Below are 24,731 nucleotides of genomic sequence, written 5' to 3'. Positions count from 1 at the left end.
GTAACTGGATCCCTATATTACCCACCAGACTCATCTTGTGATGTAACCAAAAACTTTAGAGAAAATCTCAGGGTTCACTTGTACGTAAGTTCCCTAATCTTAATGTAATCATCAATGGAGACTTTAATCAATTGGGAATATTAGTTTTATTAGTGGTGTGCCTGATAAGATATCCTGTGAAACTTTACTAAATGCCTTCTGTGAAAACTGTCTAGAACAGATAGTAAGGAACTTCACTCATGATGGAAATATTTAGGATTTAACAGCAACAAATAGACCTGACCTCTTTGAGGACATCTACATCGAAATTGGTATCAGTGACCATGATGCGATTGTAACAACAATGATTACCAAAGTACAAAGGACTGCTAAAACAAGATAAAGATATATGTGTTCAGTCAACTAGATAGAAAATCGGTACTGTTATATCTCAATGAGGTACCTGAAATTTTGAGCACAGTGCAGGAGTATGTAGAGGAAATAAGGCTCAAGTTTAAAAGAATAGGTGACAATGCACTGAATAGATATGTACCCAATAGAACAGTTTATAATGGGAAGGAGCCATGATATACAGTCACTGTAAACAAACTGAGACAACTGCATAAGAGGTGTAAAACAAAGTGTAGGGCTGTAGATAGAGAGAATCTGAATGAAACACATTTGGCTGTCAAGAGAGCAATGCGTGAAGCCTTCAATGACTACTGTAGCAGAATATTGTCAAATGATCTTTCCAAAACCCAAAGACTTCCTGGTCATATGTAAATCTGTTAATGGCACCAAAGTTAGTGTCCAGTCCATAGTGAAAGAGATGAGAACTGCAGTTGATTTTAGTGTAGCAAAAGCTGGAATGTTTAGCTCTCTTTCCAAATTTTCCTTTACAAAGGAAAACTCAGGAGAATTGCCCCAGTTTAATTCTTGTACCACTGAAAAGATGAGTGAAATAAGTGTCAGCACCAGCAGTGTTGAGAAGCAGCTGAAATTCTTAAAACCGAACAAAGCTCCTGGCCCGATGGATTTTCTATCAGATTCTATACTGAATTTGTGGCCGAGTTAGCCCCTCTTCTAATTACAATCTGCCATAGATCGTTTGAACAGGAAACCGTGTCTAGTTGGAAGAAAGCACAGCTCACACCTGTCTACAAGAAGGATAGTAGAAGTGATTCACAAAACTATCATCCTATATCTTTGACATCAATTTGTTGTAGAATCTTAGAACATATTCTGAGCTCAAATGCAATGAGGTATCTTGAACAGAAAGACCTCTTCCATGCCACCCAGTGTGTATTCTGAAAACACCCATCATGTGAAACTCAACTCATGCTTTTCTCACATGGAATACTGAAAGCTTTGGATCAAGGCAATCAGGTACATGTAGTATTTCTGGTTTTCTGAAAAGCATTTGACCCAATAACAGACCTACATCTACTGCCAGAAGTTCAATCATATGGGGTATCAAGTGAAATTTGTGACTGGACTGAGGACTTTTCGGTAGGAAAGACACAGCTTGTTATCTTGGATGGAGAGTCATCATCAGATGTAGAAGTAACTTCAAATGTGCCCCAGATATTTTGGGACCCTTGCTGTTCATGTCATATGTTAAGGACATTGCAAACAATATTAATAGTGACCTAAGACTGTTTGCTGATGATGCAGTTATCCATAATGAAGTAAAGTCTGAAAGAGGCTGTGTAAATATTCAGCCTGATCTCTATAAGATTTCAAAGTGTTGGCAATTTGCTTTAAATGTTCAAAATTGTAAAATTGTGCAGTTCACAAAATGAAAACATGTAGTATCCTTTGACTATTATATCAATGAGTCACTGCTGGAATTGACCAACTCATAGAAATACCTGGGCGTAACACTTTGTAGGGATATTAAATAGAATGATATCACATAGACTCAACTGTGGGTAAAGCAGCTGGTAGACTTTGGCGTATTGGTAAAACCCTGGGAAGTGCAATCAGTTTACAAAGGGGATTGCTTACAAATCACTTGTGAATCCCAAACTAGAAATAGTACTTGAATAATGATAACAAAATGAGATTTTCACTCTGCAGCGGAGTGTGCGCTGATATGAAACTTCCTGGCAGATTAAAACTGTGTGCCCGACCGAGACTCGAACTCGGGACCTTTGCCTTTCGCGGGCAAGTGCTCTACCATCTGAGCTACCGAAGCACGACTCACGCCCAGTACTTACAGCTTTACTTCTGCCAGTATCTCGTCTCCAACCTTCCAAACTTTACAGAAGCTCTCCTGCGAACCTTGCAGAACTAGCACTCCTGAAAGAAAGGATACAGCAGAGACATGGCTTAGCCACAGCCTGGGGGATGTTTCCAGAATGAGATTTTCACTCTGCAGCGGAGTGTGCGCTGATATGAAACTTCCTGGCAGATTAAAACTGTGTGCCCGACCGAGACTCGAACTCGGGACCTTTGCCTTTCGCGGGCAAATGCTCTACCATCTGAGCTACCGAAGCACGACTCACGCCCGGTACTCACAGGTTTACTTCCGCCAGTAACTCGTCTCTAAAGGTCTCGAGTTCGAGTCTCGGTCGAGCACACAGTTTTAATCTGCCAGGAAGTTTCAATGATAACAAAACCAGTGGCTGTATTTGAATCTAACATAGTTTATTCTTTTTAAAACATGCTACCAGTTTCAACAGCACATGGTTTCATCTTCAGGTCCTGACATAACCAGCCATCCACAACCGTTTTCATGTGCAATGAATTGTATGCAGTGCACAAAAATTAACTGGAGCCTGTACCTTCCCTGGCAACAAGCCCAACATGGCTATTTGTCATCTGACTGTGCTGGGCTTGTTGTTACCATGGAAGGTACAGAATTCAGTTAATTTTGGTCCAATGCATGTGTTTCTGTTTGTTGCCCATGAAAACAGTTATGGATGGCAGGCTACATTTGGTGCTGAAGGTGACACTGTGTGGTATCAAAACTGGTAGCATGTGTTAAAAAGAATACATGACATTAGAGCCAAATACAGCCAAAGGTTTTGTTATACGAGGGTCAGTCAAAAAGTAATGCCTCCTATTTTTTTTTCTACGTTTAATTGTCAGGAAATTTAAATGCAATTACATAGGTTGAAAACCACAACATTGAGGATCATTTTGTCATGTTTCAATGTAATCTCCGCCCATCTCTACAGTTTTGGTCCATCTTTGAACAAGGGCATGTATCCCAGCACGGTAAAAATCACAGCTCTGCTTCCTAAGCCATTGACGCACGGATGTTTTGACGGCCTCCTCATCTTCAAAATGAATCCCACGATGAGCTTCTTTTAGTGGCCCGAACAGATGGAAGTCTGATGGTGCCAGGTCAGGGCTGTATGGGGGATGAGGCAAAACTTCCCATCCAATTTTGACAATCTCGTCAGAGGTGTGACGACTGGTGTGTGGTCTTGCATTGTCATGCAAAAGAAGAACATCTGCCATTGATTTTGTTGGGCGAACTCGCTGAAGACGTGCTTTAAGTTTTTTGAGGGTTGTGACGTATTGAACAGAATTTATTGTGCATCCCTGCTCCAAAAAATCAACCAGAATCACACCCTCTGTATCCCAGAAAACTGTTGCCATAACTTTCCCTGCTGATCGCACAGTTTTGAATTTTTTCTTCCTCGGCGAGCTTGTGTGACGCCACTCCATTGACTGCCTCTTTGATTCGGGTTCAAAAAAATGCACCCATGTTTCGTCCCCGGTCACAATTTTTTTCAGAAACTCATCTCCCTCCAAACGGAAGCGCTGCAAGTGTTGGGAGCTTTTGTTTTCCTTGCCTCTTTATTCTGATCGGTTAACATTCTTGGAGTACCCCAATTGTTTAATAATCGTAATCACACTGCCTTTACTAAGAGAAATAATGCGACACACTTCATCTGCAGTCACCCGACGGTCACCACGAATGATGTCATCAACTTGCTGAATGTTGTGTGGAGTCACTGCACTCACCGGCCTGCCGCTCCGCTTTTCGTCAGTCAACGGTGTTTGCCCTTCAGCTTCTTTACAACGACGAACCCATCGTCTAACAGTGCTGACATCCACTGTCACAACACCATACACCTTCTTCAGTCTTTCATGAATGCGTATGGGCGTTTCACCTTCTGCATTCAAGAATTCAATCACACAACGCTGTCTCAAACGAACATCGATGTCGGCCATCTTACAAACTTCTGCTGTGCTGCCACCTGTTGACACAGAAAGTTACTACTGCAGTGGATTGCAGAAGAAGGTTTGAGGAATGGCGCCAAATTCAAATTTTTCACTTAACTTAATTTCTTTAAGTAGAAAAAAAATGGGAGGCATTACTTTTTGACCGACCCTCGTATTTACTTAAGTACTATGTGTCTGGCTGCAATCCCACTTTTCTTGATGGATTGCCAGAGACCTATGGGAAAGTATTACAGAGATGCTGAAGAAACTGAACTGGAAGACTCTAGAAGGTAGACACAAACTATCTCAAGAGAGTCTACTAACAAAGTTTCAAGAACTGGCTGTAAATGATGAGTCTACAAATATTCTACATCCCCCTATGTATCGCTTACATAGTGGTTGTGAGGACGAGATTAGAATATGTACAGCATGCGCAGAGGCATTCAAACAATCATTCTTCCCACGCTCCATAGATAAATCGATCGGGAAGAAACCCTAATAACTGGTACAATGGGACAATACCCTCTGCTGTGCACTTCCTGGTGGTTTGCAGAGTATGGCTGTAGATGTAGACTCTCCTCTTTCTGATAGTAGGATCATACCATCTGCATACAGCCACAGTCTCATTTCTTCTTATTTTATCCTTTTGGTCATGTCGTGAGTGAGTATGTTGAATATAGTAGAACTCAGAGGGTCTCCCAGTAGTACTCCATTTGTTTGCTACATTCCTTGAGAGTGCATTAATCCCTCAGCATATTGATTGTGTTTCCTTAGAGGATGCTTGTTATGAACTTGAGAATCTGACTTTCTGTGCCTAGTATTACGTGCAGTTTGTCTGTAGTCAGCAAAGACTGTGTACGCATGACATTTAGGTTTTCACAGGGCCTTGTTCTGGAATTGGAGAATCTGTCCTACTGCTTGGATGTTGACTCTCTGGGAATGAAGATATATTGCTCCCATGGTATTATAGTCATTATGTTGTCATTGATCTTTTAAGTATGACATTCATTATCTTGAGTGGTGCACACTATAGGAATCCAGTGAGTTCTGTGCAGAGTTTCACAGTGTGTACCACTGCTTCTTTCATTAGATCATATGAGGTACTGACTGGGCCTTATATTTTCTTCTTTCAATTGCTTGTCAAACATCAGCTTCTGTTATTATTCCATTTTTAGTTAAGAGTTGCTCCTTCAAAGTGATAATGCAAGCTCTTCTTCTGGAGTAGATTTATGAAGTGGTTTTTCTCATACTGTCATGGAGATGCATTGGGTTGTCTTTATTCTCCTTGAGTTCAGGGCTTTGTTTCTGATTCCCATAGTAATTCTTCTTCTTGTTTTATCAGGATGTATTGTTGTTCCTTTCATTTCAGAAATGAGTTAACATCTTGTTCTTGTATTCATATAGCTGTGGCTCTGATTCTTGTTGTTTACATTTGTCTTCTACAGTTCATTCAGTTTTTCCAGGACGATGTGTCTTCTTATGTAGCTTTCACTGTCAAACCAGGGTTTGATGTTGCTCTTTGTTGGTTGACTGCCTGAGGGATTCAGTTAGGCACCACACAGTTAAAGTTGCCCCCTTCTGTTGTAGATAGCATTTTTTCAGCACTTATGTTCTGCACTAGTAGGTGGCGAAAATTTTTCTTGGAGTCCATCACTGTTCGTTTCATTGTCATGATCTGAAATTTTGCCCTTGCTCCTTGTAGAAGTGCTTCGAGGATTTATGGAGGTTGTTAAGCTTTGGGGCTTTATTTTATTTCCTGGGTAAAATATAAGGCCCATGATACTGGTGTCATTATGTGAGATGTAGGTTTCATTCAGAGGTTCGTTGATGTGGGTGAAGCTCTATAAGTTTCACAAGCTGCAACATGGTCATGAATTGAACAGTGACTGAAAAGTAGAATAAATTTTCTTTTCTTCACGTCTATGGTCACACATTTTTTATGTCATTACATAACCGGTTTCGGTCTATAATGACCATCTTCAGATCTGTTTTCTAAAACAATGTCCTAATAGACTGGAGCCATGTTGTTGTTGTGGTCTTCAGTCCTGAGACTGGTTTGATGCAGCTCTCCATGCTACTCTATCCTGTGCAAGCTTCTTCATCTCCCAGTACTTACTGCAACCTACATCCTTCTGAATCTGCTTAGTGTATTCATCTCTTGGTCTCCCTCTACGATTTTTACCCTCTACACTGCCCCCCAATACTAAATTGGTGATCCCTTGATGCCTCAGAACATGTCCTACCAACCGATCCCTTCTTCTGGTCAAGTTGTGCCACAAACTTCTGTTCTCCCCAATCCTATTCAATACTTCCTCATTAGTTATGTGATCTACCCATCTAATCTTCAGCATTCTTCTGTAGCACCACATTTCAAAAGCTTCTATTCTCTTCTTGTCCAAACTATTTATCGTCCATGTTTCACTTCCATACAAATACTTTCAGAAATGACTTCCTGACACTTAAATCTATACTTGATGTAAACAAATTTCTCTTCTTCAGAAACGCTTTCCTTGCCATTGCCAGTCCACATTTTATATCCTCTCTACTTCGACCATCATCAGTTATTTTGCTCCCCAAATAGCAAAACTCCTTTACTACTTTAAGTGTCTCATTTCCTAATCTAATTCCCTGGAGCCATAGTTTTCATAAAACAGATCTGAAGATGGTCATTATAGACCGAAAGTGGTAGTCTGATCACATAAAAAATTTGTGACCAAAGATTTGAGGTAAGGGAAACTTAAGCTCCATAAGGCTCTGTCTTTTGCTGTCCAGCCTGTCTTTTTGGCAGTTTAGATATCGTGCCAGCAGGGTTGGGATCTCTGGGTCAGTTTGGTCCCATGAAGTCATGATAGTCACGATGCTTTCTACCACTTTTTTTCTTAACTTTGGGGCCTTATATAGATTCCTATGATTTGCACGTTGCTTACCTGCACTAACACCTTGTTTTCTCCTATCTCTTCGTGTTTTGCTTGAGCTACGGCTTGGTTGTAGTAACATCACTCCTCTTGAAGGTCTCCCTTTTGTCCCACCTTAAAGCAGTGCATGCATGTATTGCGTAGAAGCCGTTTGTATTCCAGGGTTCTTGAAAAAGATTCCGCAGAAAAACGGAAAATCACAGCTGAGCATTGTTTCATCTGATAAAATACTGAGTAGGGATTTTAAGCCTTTTATGTTCCGTAATGTGATTTCGACATCATTCTGCTTTTGACGATAATCAGTTGCGAAAAAGAAAGGGACGGAAGATTACTTTCTCCGCCTATAATTCTTCTTTCACAATGCCGTTCATGGTGTCTTCGCTGGCTACCCTCCTGAAGCATTTTTATCTTCCTGTGGCGCTTAATACCGCGTATTCCCTTACGTCCGCGATGCCTTTTCCTCTCATAATGTCTTCAGATGTTGTCTTTTTGTCCAGGCGATCTAAAAGCAGCCCATATAGTTTTGTTGCGGACTTTAGCTACATTTGCTATTGAGATATAATTTGGATAGCAGAGTCAACGAAAGATAATTATTTTCGATTAAGTTTTCAAGGAAACCGCAATTTTTAGTACTTCCACAAAATTTCCCTATGTTTGAGAAGTTTGATTTTCAAATGTTGGCATTCTGTCTTTGCTGTGTGCATGATCAATTCAGTTACAAGGCGCAGCAGGTCCGCGCAGGTATAGTAGCACTGTAGCAGCTAAACGGGGAAGGAATTAGTCATTTCAGGGTAGTCCTCTGTGGTGTGAGGATGGCTGATGTCGGTGGTAGTAGTGGTGTTCAATATTTTGAAGGTGTTGAAAAGTTGTTGGAGATTTGGTTTACGCGGAACGATGGCGCGGTTAAGCAGTGTGATCTGCGGAAAATCTCTAGGTAAAAATATATGTGTAAGGACTGATTCTCGGCTGCAGGGAAAAACTAAAATGGTGGTTCATGCACCTTGCAAGTTTCACAAATTTTGCGAGAATTTAAAATTTGAATTGTGTTTTTTCATCAGTAAAAGATTGCTATTGAAAACATCATTGTGGATTTAACGGCGGCGTATCTGTAGACATAAATAAGTCAACTAATCTTTAATTCGTACAGGTACCGGTTTATTTTCCGGCATATGGTGAATTTATTAATTAAGTGTACAAAGTGAATTATATGCTCAGAATTATTCCGAAATTTTACTTTGAAACAATTTTGTGTACATTTTATTACGGTGTTTATTGCGCTGCTTACGGAGGCCTCTTGGATTTATGTGGTTTAGGATCTTCCACAAGGCAACTTACATTTGAAGTGTGCTTTGCAGTATTAAGAGTCAGGTCACAAAACTGATGTGAAGACTGGAGGAAAAGAAAGTTGGCCAGAAATGTGTAATGTGATAGGATCTGTAATTTGTATTTGCAGAAAAAGTCTGTAGTCCAAATTTTTCTTTCTTGTTTCAACTCCGATAGCATATATGAAACGGTTTTTATTGGTAGGTTACACACACACCGTATTTCTTTGCTTTCTTGCGAACTTTCCCTTACTCGAAAAGGACTGTAGAAACTTGTAAGCGATGTCAGGAGCTGGGATTTCTCTCTGTTAAAAGAAGAGCGTGGCACACTACAGTAAATCACTCAAAAAATATATACATTTAGACCGATGCGCGATACAAGGTAACTTGCTTATGAGCCTTCGCCCACGTCAGTTTTGTCACGTTTCAAGAATAGAACAGCGAGTTGCACCCAAGTGCCGGTATGAGAGCACGATTTGTTCTTTAAAAAAAATAAAAAAAGCGCGTAAATTTTACTAAAAGTACTTAACACGACTGTAGTTTGATAAGGTTACGTGCCATGTTTTAATGGAACAACTGGTTGATATCTCAGTGGTATGCAACTTATAGTAAGTCAGGTATGACTTTGATGCATCCATTTGTTGTACCGTTTCAGCTAAAGGTAACATTACACAGGAACTTCAGCAACACAGTTGTATTGAGTCATTGATGCACTGAACTAAACTAAGAGAAAATGGCCGTTTTTCCTAGGATTCTGATCAACTACTACTCGGAACTAAACTGGCAACTTGGTGCAGTTATTTAGCCCTCAATAAAGAGACAGGTGTTGTGCAGCCTTCTCAGTAAATGAGTCACAGCTGTTGCTCCCCATTTCATGTCATTCAGTAATGCATTTTAACTATAAGTTGTGATTCATTGCACTACTTATCGTGTTCTTACTCTTTTTAGTAGACTATTTTCTGTCTAAAGTGTATGTCAGTGTATGCTAAGGATTTCTTACTTTCCTTTATTAGTTTATCATAACATTTAGACTTGTACCATGTTTACATTACATAAAGATGTATTGTGTGAGTAAAGGTATTGTCTGTTGATCTGACACTTTGGTCCTCAAGTATCATGAAGGTATTAACCAACCATAAGACAAAGATATAATGCAGAGAAAAATGTAAGTAAGTAGCAGATCTTGATCTTCAGTACTGATTAATAATGAAAGAAAATGAATCCGTTGTCAAGAGTTAGCAAACGGAACAATTTATTCGGTGATGCACGTAAAGAAAAATGTATCAAGTGTTTATCTGGAAGTAACTTTTGGTAGTTATTTTTCTGCTAGTCACTGAGTAATTGAAAATAAACTTGAGAGCAAATGCTCAAGCACATTAGAGAATACTTGTATATGGTGGGTGGGGTACAACTTTAGCCATTACATGGATGATTTTTGAATTTTATCTCTTTTCCACACCACAGTATTACACTCTGAGAGAGGAAATAGCTATACATAGTGTCTTTGGGAAAGTTAACATTACCCACCTGCATGAGATTTTCACTCTGCAGCAGAGCATGCGCTGATATGAAACTTCCTGGCAGATTAAAACTGTGTGCCGGGCCGAGACTCTAACTCGGGACCTTTGCAAAGGCACACAGTTTTAATCTGCCAGGAACTTTCATATCAGCACACTCTCTGCTGCAGAGTGAAAATCTCATTCTGGAAACATCCCCCAGGCTGTGGCTAAGCCATGTCTCCGCAATATCCTTCTTTCAGGAGTGCTAGTTCTGCAAGGTTCACAGGAGAGCTTCTGTAAAGTTCGGAAGGTAGGAGATGAGGTACTGGCAGAAGTAAAGTGAGTCATTCTTGGGTAGCTCAGTTGGTAGAGTACTCGCCCGTGATAGGCAAAGGTCCCGAGTTCGAGTCTCGGTCCGGCACACAGTTTTTATCTGCCAGGTAGTTTCATTACCTACCTGCTCTGAGAAATCCTTAGACATGGCTAAAGTGGATAAGTAGATCTTCAGTTAAGTTTTGTAGGATATTCAAAGTTCTTTATTTTATCTTGGAAATAGTAAAGGAGAAAAATAGTGTTGTACAAGCATGAGTTTGATAGTGCACGCCGTACACACACACACACACACACACACACACACACACACACACACCTAGAATTATGCTTATGAAGTCAGACTAATCGATAGTGTAGCCTTATGTCTTACACTCTATATTTAACACATTAAATCATAAATAAGGAAAGCTGCTGTGCAAATTCGGAATATTATTGAATACATAATAGGCAACTCAAAGTATTCTGGCAATATTTCTTGTGTGTGTGTGTGTGTGTGTGCGTGCGTGCGTGCGTGCGTGCGTGCATGCGTGTCCGCATCAGCTATGAAAAATGTAAAGAGGTGGGGGTTGTGACTCTTTCCATTGTTGTACAAATAGTTTTTGATGGAAATGTCAGTAAGAAGTCTTTAATGGGATGAAGCATGTTGCAGAATACTGGATATGTCTTCAAATTGTGATAGTGTAGACTGATTTGAGATTGTCACCTTTGGTAGAGCATTGCCAGATTAAAGTTGTACACATTGTTTTAATTCAAATATTTTCTTACCTAAGGCTCATTAACTGCTAAAAGTAAACCTTTTTTGTCTTTCAGGAGTAAATGGGAATCACTGCTAAAAATTGTTCGCTGTGAGGTGATAAGCTTTGTCCGGAATGAGCATGTAGATGCATATGTACTGAGGTAAGAGTGCCTTCCCAGTAGACCTACATGTATAAAATTATTTTCTTGAGTGAAATAAATCATGGCAATATTTTTTTAATCCCTTCTTAGTGAAAGCAGTATGTTCATAACAAATCGCCGGTTTATTCTGAAAACATGTGGGACTACCACACCACTATTGTGCTTGAAGCCACTTTTGATGTTGGTTGAACAGTATGCTGGATTTAATGAAGTGGAAGTAAGTAACCTTCATTTAATAGTTAACTGTTAATCATATATGAAGAATTTAATAGATGTAAATTAATTCAGTTTGTTATAACTGGTTGCAAAACACTGTTTATTTCAAATTTTAATGACGGTGTAACATTTTGTCATAGGATGTGTTCTACTCTCGGAAAAATTTCAAGAGACCCGATCTGCAGTTGAGTCCACATAAGGCTTTTGAACAAGAGGTTGCTGTTTTGAACTCCTTTTTCAAAGGTATGCAGAGAATCATGTTCAAATTTAAAAAATTAAGTTATAAACTGTGATAAAATTGATTTTTAGGAAAGGCAAAATTTCTTAAGCTGTCAAATCTTGGGCTATAGCAATGAAAAATGTACTTATTTACACAGATGGTGCTGCCTATTGCATGGGGAACATGATAGAAGACTGCTGGTATTTGTATACCTTAAATCCACTGGGAGAAGGAAACAAAGCTCGCAGGGGTATACAGGAACCTGACCAGACCCTAGAAATCCTTATGTCAGATCTGGATCCAGATATCATGAATGTTTTCACGCGGGAGGAGTCATCTTCTGCTGCAGAGGCTACCCAGGTATGAAGCTAGCTTCATCCCAATCATGGTTGGAAAAACAGAAACCTTTCGATGTTTATTTGCATGAAAGGCGGGTCCAGTTCACAACTAAGTAATTTTTGTAGTACATAGGTAGGGAAAAAAGCAAATTGTGCAATATGATGCCAGAGAAGTAAGAAGTCTTGTCACAGCAATAGAGTGTAATTTAAAACTGCTTAATATTTTGTTTCTAATTTTTTGCAGAAATCTGGAATTGACAAATTGATTCCCAATATGGTGATAGATGATTTTCTGTTTGAACCTTGTGGTTATTCCATGAATGGCATTTCAAAGAAAGTAAGTATTATGCCATAATATTTTTGTAAGCATGCATTAAAGAAAATATTTAGCATAGTTAGAAGTTAGTTCTGACAAGTTGGAGTACAGCTAAAGGTAAATTCTTTATAGTCAGTGTGTTTCTTTGAATAAAAAAAATTGCATCAATCACAGCCTTAATATTGACAGGATTTTTTAAATACCAGCTCCACTTGCAGAAATATTTTTATGCAAGAGGTAATAATGAACAAAATTCTGGGAGAGTTATGAATTAGAAGTTCCTTGTTTCAGGGATAGAGACTTGTGGGCTGACACCCGCGAAGCAGAAATTTAAGGTAAAAATCAGCCATTTGGAATGTATAATATGATCCCACAAAAGACTTTGTGGTGTGTTCAGTGTACTGACAGCACATGTCACCATAATATAGTCACATGGATACTAAATTGTAATTTTAGAGTTACTTATAACTCTAATGTACTTCATATTTCGTTTGGAGTCCTACTTTCATAACATATCCAGAGTAGTTTCAGGAAATGAGTTCGTGGAGCGCTATGAGATGAGGTTAGAAGCTGTTAGCAGAAACATGATTAAAATTCATGGACGTGGAAAGGTTTTGTAGATAAAAAGTTGATCCTTTTAAAAAATTCTAAATGGTGAGTGGTTTTATGCACTTTTCATGCTTAAACCTGCATGCATGAGAGGAGTTTTGAAGACACTGAATAGCTGAGATACTATAAAACATCAGATGTGGTTAATTAGTAATTATGGGTTCATTGTCCATGTACTGCATCTTATATTCTGGATTGTGATGGTCAACATTGTACTTGACCCTAGCTTCAAACCAATAGTTTATGGAATAGGTACCAGTAGCATGAGTGCAGCCTGAATAAGTGTGTTCTCTGTCTGTACAGCACAGAGCTTGTTTCATTTGGGGGATACACAAGTGTAGATAAAACTGCTGAGATATGATGGTAGTTGAAAAAGTGTGTTTGCAAAGAGGTATAAATATCTGCATGTAATGCAAACATTGCCAAATGTGGTATTTCATTGTAGTCACGTATTGAGTGCTTAGGTGCTTCGTGCTGGAAACAAATAATATTGATGTCATGAAATTCAGCAGATACACAAATCTGTGTAATGTTAAGCATTTACAGTTTTTAGATGATTTTGTACAGCATTCTTGGGATCAGCTGCCAATTACTGTCACGAGGATTGATTAAATTATCTGTGCAGCACTCAAAATTGTGTGACAAATCTTAAAAGTAAGTGCTTCAAAAACAGTGTGTCAGGAAATCATTGTGCAATGGGATGGTGTAAAATCTCAGGGAATTCTGTGCTTTTAACTTGCCATTGAAATTAAATTTTGTACTTTATAAATCACAAATTTTGAAGTACATGAATATTACTCCACATAAAGTATTGATGTTCATAACCTGCGGTTAAACTGCTACTTAGGGATGGCTGGTATACACTCAGCTGAGAGGAAAGAAAAATCATTGTTTTAGTATGCTTCCCCCCCCCCCCCCCCTCCGCCACACCTTCTCCTGCTCACCATTAAATTAGCAGTAGCTTCTTGACGCCATCTTCCTCCTCACACCTAGAATTCTCAGGGAATTATTTTTTTCTCCATTTTTGAGTGGATACCATGATTGACACAGTCATATAGGGAAATACAAAAAGAATATATGGACTATAAATGGCTGTAACTGTGTAATGCATGATGATACGCTGATAATGTAAAGGAAGTTCAAAAATTGTCAACATGATAGATTGGTGCTGTACAACTGCCCTTGGTGATATGGACATTACCTAATTGATAATCCACTTCATCCAATACTTTCTGAAACATTTTCATTTCTGGAATTGTATTCGGCAAGGCAGGCACATATAAAAGTTCTTCCACATTACCCCCCAAAAATAAATGCATGGGGGTCAGGTGAAAAGTTTTGAGTAGCCAAGAGCTGCGATTCCAGTACGACCTGGACAACAATTTGGGAGATGTTGATTTGTGTGCTACCTCTGTGTAGGGGCGCCCTGTTCTGCAGAAAGGCTTAATCAGTTAAATCTATATCAAGGTGTGACATCTTCCATTACTTAAGCATGTTTGGGTAAATGTATGTTGAAAACACTTTGGTAATTGAAGAATAATGGTCCATACAATTTGTATGCCAGCATCACTTGTAATATGTTAACTTTCAGTGAGTCACACTGATTTTCAGTTATACACAAATGCTTTTCTGTACCATTATATTCAGATATTGTACTGGTTAACTATACCACTTATGTGGAAGGTAGCCCTATCACTAAACACAAGATGAATTCTTCTTCAATCACTTGCAGCGTTGCTGTAGCATGTGGCAGCCACTGATCAAAACAGCCCTTTACATTATCTGTAATTCTTATCTGTGTATCTCTATGCAGTAAATAGTTACATTGGTTTTTATTGATGTATTCATTTTGAATTGACCTGTATTTAAGCATTGTGTTGTTCAAATATTTGATAAAGTGAAGAGCTTTGATTATGCAGTTTAGCAGAATTGCCAGCCTTTGTACAGTCCTGTGCACTGGTGCTGTGCTGTGCTGTGCTGTGCTGTGTAGTTGTTGTTGCATATTGAAAGTATACTGAAGAGACAAACTTGTTCTTACTGTTTGTTCTTTGTGTGTAAAATTTAAGTTAAGGTAGTAGGTTCGCTCTCTTAAAAGTGAACTGACAATGTGCGGGGGTTGAATCAGTACCGTCGCAGATCTAAGGTTTTTAAAGTGGGGGAAAAAACCACGTGGAAACGGTAACAAGCAAGAGATAACCATTGATTGTTTTGTATCTCAGCTCAGTTCATTGCTTCTTTCTTGTCATTATGGCTAACTTCGTTCATGTATACAGCTTTTAGAACATTCATATTTATAATTAAGCTTGTGTGTTGTCTGCCCATCCTCTACCACTTGATGTTCATTCCTTTCCTGTGTGAAACTCCTGTTAACATTCCCACATGTCTACCATTGCTTTCTGGCAGACTGAATTACTCATTATTACTGTACTCATAATCTAAGAGATTGACAGTTGAAATTAGTGTGTAGACTGAGCACTGAATCTGATACACTTTCTCGTCTGTTCTTAGGCGGGTCCAGAACTAGCTGCTGTAAGTATATCAACAGAAACTTAGTGGATTGGCTTTATTTATAGATATCTTAGTGTGTCTTGCATGAACTGACACCTGTCTTTCATATTAAAATCTGTACTAGAAGCAGGCCAGGAAGATTTTATGCTGCACAATCAGTGCAGATATGGGCCAGTGTAGGAAGTGGTCTTAAAAACTCAATGTCGGTGTGATTTGTGTTATAAGCTTTCTTCTTGTTTTGTGTTAATCAGGGCAGTAAGTCAGGATTTGGTCACAAAGGGAGATTACTTGTTGGCATTCCTTCTCATGAATATGTCATCAGTTTCTGGTCATGATATTAATTTTTCATCAGTTTCTAGTCATGATATTAATTTTTTGTGATTCTCAAAAGTGGATTGAAGTAAGAGTATAGCAGTTAGTCTTCAACATTGTCACAGTTGTCAGTCTAATTATCCTATCCATAAGAAAATTTCAGGATGGTATAGGATACTTGGAGCCTGATGCACTATGTTGTCTTTCTACTGCTAATTTGTCTGTAATGTTTCAGAAAAAATCCAGAATTTTGTGCCTGGTATAGAATTCAGATGAGATGGATTAGCTTCTTTTGAAGTGTTGGATCACCACAGGGGTAATAGAAATGATCAGTGCTGTTTGTGTTTCTGTAATACCTTCTGTTTGAATGTTTGATAGGTTTTGGGCACAGAAATTAGTTGACAATGAAGCAAGCATGGATGAATGCCAAAAGCAGAACTAAAATACATAGGTTTTAAAGTGGCAACCACTTGTGTTGATTTAGTAATGTTTGAAGCATTTGCTAGTGTGTCATTGTGTTGAAGGGCTACAGCTGCGTGTACCTGGAGATAAGCGGATATATGTTTTGTTAAAGTGAAATACAGTTGTAGTTGTCTATTTTAGTTTTTACAACATATGGTAGTCCCATTATTTTCTTTTTTTTCATATTTCTTCCTGTTGTTGCAAGGAGGAAAGTATGTGGTAGTGTAAACATTATTTGTAAAATGAAGATACTCCAGAGATTGCAGACATTTGGAAAATTGATATCATTTTAACTGTAAGTCATCTTGTTGCCACTTTGCTGCAATATTACACTTTTAAATAAAGAACTGAAAAACAAATTACACCTATAGCCTGATAGGGGAATTGGAGAAAAGTTTAAAAATGCATTATTTTTGGTTCTGTGCCTCTAGAGTACAAACCTGCTTACAATCACTGGTTGCTCAATAAATTGATTACATTTTGTAGAAAAGAAGGCCCCAGTTCATAGAACAGGTAAACAACTACTATGCTACAAAGATTGACAATAAGCTGCTTGATTAGTGTTACAGTACATAAAAGGTTTAACTCTCTATCACAGTAATCACACATGTTTATAGAAGTCCTGGCAATTATCAAAAGCAAATTCTGCAGGCCCACTGAGGCTGTGGTCACAGTGGCACTGACTTAGGGGGTCCTGCTGACAGACATTAGCTGAAGACGGCAGAGCTTTTCAGAGAAGTATCTTAGAGCATCTTTGATCTCAGTACAACCGATCTTATCACCTGCACATACAGACTTCAGACAACAACTAATGAAATTCAAATTGGTTTGTTTTCTTTGTTCAAATTGGCAGACATTCCCACATGCAAAACATGGAGTGTCAGAAATTTTTTGAGTTCAGTATACAAAAGGAGTTTGTGCCATCCTGAGGATGACAAATTTAATAACAAGGATATGCTCGGAATCCACGATCTTAAATCACCTCTTTATTACAGACAAAAAGTTGTGAAAAGCTCAAACATTTAATAATATTTGATTGAATGTTACTGTATATTAAAAGTGCTCTGTGGTTATCTAGCCATTTTACCCCCATGGGTGTATGTAAAACATGTTTTGTAGGCAAAAGCTGTATCAAATTTTAAGCCTATAACATCAAAAATTAAGTGTTGAGTGAAAAAGGTGGTTTATGTCAATTCTGATGCTCAAGGTTACTGTAGTGGGTCAGACTTTTGTTGTTGTAGGTGGCCATTAGCAGTCTATGAATTACTGCTGTGTTTTTATGCCAGTAGGATGGTGATTTTATTATATAAGGTGGTTTACAAATGTCTTGTGCCATACATTTTCTGCCTTTTTGGTACCTAAGGTGTGTGTCAATTCTAAAATGTTCAGACGTATGCTTAATGACTGTGCTGCTATCTGCGTAATAAAATGTATGACAAACCATATATCATTGTTTATGATAAAAGGATGCGAAATAAGTTTAATTGAATTGGTCAGTTTGCATATGTCTGTTTTGCTTATTTGAGGTAGTACACATTGTTTGTAATCTTGGTTTTCAATGTCGCCACGTATCATCTCGCGTATGCATTAGAGTGTTACTCTTCTTGTATACTCATAAAACTTGGCTGGTTATTGTAATAACTGAGGAAAGAGATTATGGTACTTACTATGTTCTTTTAAAGACAGATATAGGTTGGAATATCTACCTAATGTCCTTGATTCCGCCAAAAAATGACGGAGGAGATCAGATGCAATGGAAATTCCTATAGGGTAGAGGAAAAAAATAAAAAATGAAACGAGTCATACACACATCAAAAAATGTTTTGCGTCACATCGGTACCGAGAGTTCTGGAACCTGTACAGAAAATTTTCACCCTTTCTATTGCTCATGAAAACACATATTGCATGTTGTACCATCACACAGTGATACCTTCAGAGGTAGTGGTCCAGACTGCTGTACACACCAGTACCTCTAATACCCAGTAGCACGTCCTCTTGCATTGACTCATACCTGTATTCATCATGGCATACTATCCACAAGTTCATCAAAGCACTGTTGGCCAGATTGGGTGATTCAGCGTAGATCCCACAGAGTGATTGGTGGGTCACATCGTCCATAAACAGCCCTTTTCAATCTCGACGATTTTCTGGTTGAAGGCATATGCGACACTCATCAGTGAAGAGAATGCGATGCCAATTCTGAGTGGTCCATTCAGCATGTTGTTTTGCTGTCAGGGTTCCGCTGAGCCATAATCCGTAGTTTAGCGGTCATCCACTGCAGTAGTAGCCCTTGGGTGGCCTGAATGAGGCATGTTATTGACAGTTCCTGTCTCTCTGTATCTTCTCCATATCCGAACAACATCGCTTTGGTTTCAATCAAAGATACCTGGACTCTCCTTGTGGAGAGCCCTTCCTGCACAAAGTAACATGCGGACGCAATCGAACCGTGGTATTGACCGTCTAGGCATGGTTGAACTACAGGCTACACGAGTCGTGTACCTCCTTCCTGGTGGAATGTCTGAAACTGATCAGACGCCCTCCATCTAAAAGGTGCTGATGATGCATTATTGTTTACATCTTTGGTTTAGTGACATCTCTGACCAGTCAAAGGCACTGTCTCTGTGATACAATATCCACAGTCAACGTCTGTCTTCGGAGTTCTGGGAACTGGGGTGATGCAAAACTTTTTTGATGTGTGTATTATGACAGGTGAACTTCAGCTTACTGAGTGGAGTATACATAGTTGTCATGAAGAAAGAAATCATTGCTAGTATTTGAAGCCAGATGTGCATTTGGTTGGCAGTAGAGGATTGGAGCAAATACGGCTGTTCAGAGATAAATCGTGCAGCCTTTAATAAAGAAGAAATAAGTCTGAGGAGGAAAGCTAGTAAAAGCAAAGCAAATAGGGGCAAGAAAATCTTGCTTTCTCTCATACACAATTTCTTTTATTGTGGTGGGTGGCATTACTTCTAACAAAATCATTGAGAATTTTTTTTTCTTCTCCCTTATACTGTATGAGAAATCATGAAAAATTAAATGTTCAGGTAACCTTATGTTTCTCTCTGTATGCTGTGAGTGTGTAGGCAGGTGTAAAGGGTAATTGTAAAGTCCATGAAATATCTTAAAAAGTATAGGTAAATAGTTGAATGTAAAAAATGCTTCAGTATATGAGAACACTTTTTTATGTGGACCCAGTTAGTCAGTTTGTAGAAAAGCCAATAAGGACATTATTAACTGTAGTTGTTGAAAATGTCTGCAAACCATGCAGAGAAAGCAATTTGTGTTCTAGAAATGGTTTTTGTGAATTGGTAGTGTGAGAGTTCAGTGTGTTTCATTTCACAGCACACCACCAATTTACTGTTAACATAATGAAGTGGTAAACGAAATTAGTGGATATTTGTGCAGTGAAAACTAATGACAGGCCAGGCGTATAAGGAAAGAAAATGGATGTTTTATTGTGAAATCCCATAAAGTGTTCCTATCAAGCTAGTGCAGACTTGAACATTCATGTCGGAAATTACTTGAATTAGATGTTGCCACATCTCTGAATATGCCGCTGATCTGGTCTGTAAGTGTGTCCACCATGGTGAACAGACTTGATGCCTTGTGATTTTTGCTTGTGAAGTACATCATAGTGTTCATTCTACCTCTACCACAGAACCCCAAAAGACTTGACACCACATCACAGCAGCTGTCCTTGCTGCCACTTCTGATTGCTAGATCTGGTATGGATAAATGATAGGGGGAACTTTGAGAATCTTTCACATGTTTTCATTAGTCACATTGTTTTTGACCATTTATATGTGCTTCTTTTTGAAATGTTTCATGGGCTTACTACTCAATTTCATGCTCATATTTCATTCTGAGGAATTTAGTTCGACATCAGTGTTTTCTAAAAGTGATAAGCTTTAATACTGCCTAAGATGTTTCACACATTTTACTGTTTCCAGGGATGTTACATGACCATTCATATAACGCCTGAACCAGAATTCTCATATGTGAGTTTTGAAAGCAATGTGCCACAGTCCTCATACAAGGAAGTGATCTCAAGGGTACTGGAAACATTCCAGCCTGGAAAATTTGTGATAACAGTATTTGCCAATAAGGTAAAAGTCATTGCATAGTAAATACCAACAGTGTATTACAACCTCTGTAAAAACTTAACTTAATCCAGTTTTTATTTTTAGGCCTCTGCTGCAGCAGCTTCCCCTAAAGAATTGGAAAGACATACATCATTTGGAGACTGGCTTCGTCATGATGTTCAGTACTGCCGCTTCAAGAACTACGATCTGATTTACGCATTCTACTCTAAATTCCCAAGCTGAGGGTCCCTGGAGGCCCGAAGCTCAGCTGAGTTCCTTTCAGTTGTTGCTCGGTGCCTTCTTGGGCAGTTGCCTGCCCTTTTTATTTGTCACTGTAGCAGTAGATTTAATAACATAACATACCTTCTGCATTTGTTAAGTTTTTCTGTAGGTGGTAGTCAAATTTCCTTGCATGGTAGTTTTTATAATAGTCCCATTCAGCAGTGTAAAAATGCCTGTGAATTTCAAAATTTCCCACCATTTATAATCACAGCTTCTCAATGCTCTCTAATATTTGTAGAATACTGTTTAAAATTATGGAGTTTGAATATAATTAAAGCTGCTTTGTGTCTAATATTGCTTTGCTTTTGTGAAAGCATTGCAGCTATTAGAGTAAATCTTGTTTACATGTGGTGGCGAAATAAAATTTCTTGAGGTGATAAATTTGTACGCAGTGATCATGAGAGTTGCTGAAGCCAACAAAAGCCTCACCTATGAGGGTGACAAGTTGGCATCTCAGGTGGTAACCATCACTGGTTCCTTGGTTTGATGCATTTATTTAATTTCCATCTTGAAATGGCAGCAAGAAGTAATCATATGAATCCTTATGCTGCTGTTGAAGAATTTTATTATGATCTGAATTACAATTTAAGTTGCTAAGATCATGCATATATATTTTTTTTCTTTGTAACTGTGAAATTCAGATCAGTATTGATTTTGCAAAAAGCAGCCTTGAAAGGTCAGCAAAGTGTTGCTTACAGTTGTTCCTAAATGTCAATTGTTAATGTTTGTGATTTATTTCATGGTGCAGCATTGATTATAATAAAATGTTTCTGTGAGTAAATTGTATATCTAGTATTTTCTGTGTATTGTGAGTTGTTACTCTGATCTTGAGAAATTAATTAAAAGTAAAGCATTCTTTGTAATGTAAGATGCTTGTCCAATTTCGAAATGGTCAGTTACTGTAAAGCTGTTTGAAGCAGTTTGAGATGGCTTCTTAGTGTAATATCAAGCTGCTGTGAACATTCACTTCTTCTGGGACCTCTGTGAATAGAGAATTTTCTACTTCAAATGAAAATAATCCACTGCCACATGTTTTGAGGGCAATTCTGTTAATCTGATTTTAGCAAACAGTTATTACTCGAGCCATTGCTGATTTACTTGCTGGTAATATTGCAACAGTATTTTGGATTTTCTTTGTTTTTAGACACTAAACTGTGGCAGTGAATATCTTGGTGCAGTTGTGGTTGTTCTAGGTGGAGATGTCAGGTTAAACTTCCATTTTATATTGCACCTACTTGAATGGATGTCCACATGTCACAAAGCAAAATTTCACATTTGGCTGCTGTCAGAGTGATTAAACTAATGTCACAGTTTCATGACATGGTCCCTGTGCTATACTCTGTTATAACATAAATCACATTACAAACACTGTTTTCTTACATTTGGATTGAATCTTAACAGCAGCATCTATTGATGCATTTCGAGTAACTAGGGCAGATCATCTGTAGTTGCAAAAGCTGTAGTAAACTAAGAATTTTTTGTCCTCTGAGTTGATTATTTGTCATAGTACTGTTACATATCAATTACAAAGACAAGTGTTTTTGGTCATAGAGTAACATTTAAATTGGAACTCTAATTTGAAAAACAGTTTCCAAAGAATGCACCGTTATTCTCTTAACAGAGCCCAATATTTGTGCACCAAACCTGCTGTTACATGCAGAAGATACTATAATTTTGAAGGCCCTGTTAAAATCCACAATGAATTTAGATTGGTGAGTTAAGTATTGCAATAATCTATCATTTCTTTCTTTGGTTTGGAAATGTTTTGTTGTGGCAAAAATGTGTTGGAAATCAGGTTTTTCATCATCTTAGTGAGACACATAGCATTGATAGAATTTTTAATGTACATGGAGTACTTCATAAAATTGTTGCATCATCTACTACAGAAACAACTATCTCTGTTCATGACACTGTAGGGTGGTGTTGGATGTGTAATGACCACTGACTTCATTGGTAGATGTCTTAGTTGTGTGATCCACTGATTCACCTAAATCAGTGTAAACAACTCAGTACATTCTTCCTTCAGTTTGTAATTTCAGCCTTGAGATTTATTGCTCACAAACGTAATTTTACTGCAGGAAATGCGATGAAAGGCACATTTTCCTCTGAGGAAATTCTTTACAATATTTGTCACCATGTGAGAAATAGACTTAGGCTTCCTGCAAAAGTATTGCAGTTGAAATGTTACAATGGAACTTACAAATGGTACACATTTATCAGTCAAGTGCTAATCACGTTATTAAAGAAGACACTGTCTGGCCTTTTGGATTGTGCCATTTAACAGAAATAAAGACTGCTTAAACATTTGTGATTGAAATGACAGGTTTGGCCCATTTGTATCTTACTAGGTGGGAGGAAGAGCCAAGTGGATGTTAAGATTGGCTGACTTAATATCCAGGAGGTTCATACAAAGTGGGTAGCTGTGGCGTACCAGAGTTATTAACGTGGGGAATCCCCCAGATGTATTTATTTCTAGTGTTGCCTTTTTAGTTTCTTTTTTAAACTGATGTCTATGAAGCAAAAAGAGTATTATGATTGTGTGAATATAAGTGGAATATTGTGCATTTAGTTTTATAAGTGGGTTTTGCAGCAGCCTGATATGAGCACATTGTGTTTGAGAATGCATATGATGGGAAAAGGTAATACTGTGATAAGAGTGTGAGTTACTTTAATTATTTCTGTTACATTAAACATTTGGTGTTTTAGACTAATTTTGAAATTTGTCTAAACTATTTAGTTTTTATGCCTTTGTTTATAGAAAGTTTCCTGACTTTGCTATGTATTCAGGCATTACTGAAACTGGAAAGCAAATGTAATTTTTTTGTGCAGATGTAGTTTCAACATTTTATAATTTGTCAGGGGTGAGTATTGACACTTCAATACTCAGTTGCTTTCATCTTTTGTGCTTTTTATATCTTGTAAACCAGTGACTTCCACAAGAGTAAATTAAAGCCTTTTGTCCCTCTCATTGGCTTAGTCTTGTGTCCTTACTACGATGTGCTACATTCAGATTTACTGTTGAATATGGATGTTGCAGTGTTTTAGTACATGAGATGTTAATGTATAGTAGTTCTTTATGTATTTGAATATATTGACATGTTTTTCATAGTGCAATTTCTTTTACTGCCCTTTCAAATTCCTATTTGTCATTTGAAAAATGTTTGGACAAAAAGTTGTGGGAACAAAACTGACAAGAGTTAAGTTTCATTTAGTCTATAAACAGAAGTAGGCAGATATCAACTGAAACATTCTTGGTTGCATGAAGACTTCGCTACATGTTGTAGCGATATGTTATCACTTCACTGCTCCTGAAATATATTTAAGAATGGCCTAATTTGAAAGCTTAGCAGTGCAGAAACTACACAAGGCAGCAAACAAAATAAATAGTAAGGAGGGTGTTAAAAAATCTTACTTTCTTCCAGAATAGATACCAGAATGAAGGTAAATGTTGAGTTTATATTCAGATGTTCCTTATCAAAAGAAAATTGAGGAATATGGCTACTATTCAGCTGTAACACTGGCAAGAGAAATGATGCGGTAATTATTACTTTTGGTGATTTGTTAAAACTAAGATCCCCAGCCAAATGGAAGTCCAGTCAGTTTCTGTAGAGAATTTCGGGACACATTTGCTGTAACAAGGAAGTAGAGCATATTCACAAGGGGACACACCCTGAGAAAGGGAACATTTTACAGACACTCAAAATTTACTGTGGGTTTCAATGTGAGATGCTGTTGACAGGTTCCACAATTAAATTGTCTCAATGTGGCAGAAAATCCAAAGTAGTTTTGCTCATATGTAAGTATACCAGTGGCAATACACATTCCATGCCATATCTGTGCAAAAGCAATGCCACTAAAACAGAGTTATGGAATATGGTTTCCTAGAATCCCTTCACCAAAGATGCCACATAAATATTACAGCGAATTCAAAGTGTAAAAAAAGCTTGCAACATAAATAACTTAAATCAACCTTCATATCGGCTGCCACTGGTGGCAACAGCAGAACGTATCTGCTGGCAGCCACAGCAGTCTCTAGCACTGTAGCTAGGTCTGGTGGTAAAATGATCACTATGCTTGTGGCAGTTGTCGTAATAAGCGCAAGATGTCCAGTATAAATTTACACAAACTAGGTTACTTTGAGTACGCTGATGTAACAGTTGAGTATTTTAGCAATTGTACAGAACAGATAGTGCAATGAAAGGTCTATCCAAGGAAAGTTGAACAGGTCACACCAGTACACAAGGAAATGAAATAGATGTAAT

General features: G+C 38.1%; 1 protein-coding gene across 2 annotated transcripts; it reads left to right on the top strand.

Annotated features, from left to right (window-relative positions):
• Window positions 1-7,803: 7,803 nt before the first annotated feature.
• Window positions 7,804-23,577, top strand: LOC126236020 (S-adenosylmethionine decarboxylase proenzyme). 2 transcript variants are annotated; one of them, XM_049945041.1, is made up of 9 exons: window positions 7,804-8,007; window positions 11,038-11,124; window positions 11,215-11,341; window positions 11,481-11,583; window positions 11,718-11,920; window positions 12,143-12,235; window positions 15,332-15,352; window positions 20,056-20,211; window positions 20,293-23,577. In XM_049945041.1, exons 1-9 carry the CDS (start codon window positions 7,886-7,888, stop codon window positions 20,428-20,430), a joined length of 1,050 nt encoding a protein of 349 aa, XP_049800998.1. In that variant the 5' UTR covers window positions 7,804-7,885; the 3' UTR covers window positions 20,431-23,577. The 2 variants fall into 2 exon arrangements, with proteins under 2 accessions (XP_049800998.1, XP_049800999.1); XM_049945042.1 differs by lacking the exon at window positions 15,332-15,352 and having other exon boundaries at window positions 7,805-8,007.
• The last annotated feature ends 1,154 nt before the right edge of the window (window positions 23,578-24,731 follow it).

The sequence above is a fragment of the Schistocerca nitens genome, chromosome 2, assembly GCF_023898315.1.
Source record: "Schistocerca nitens isolate TAMUIC-IGC-003100 chromosome 2, iqSchNite1.1, whole genome shotgun sequence".
Classification (NCBI taxonomy): Eukaryota; Metazoa; Arthropoda; class Insecta; order Orthoptera; family Acrididae; genus Schistocerca; species Schistocerca nitens.
This window is presented reverse-complemented; position numbering and strand designations above follow the sequence as displayed.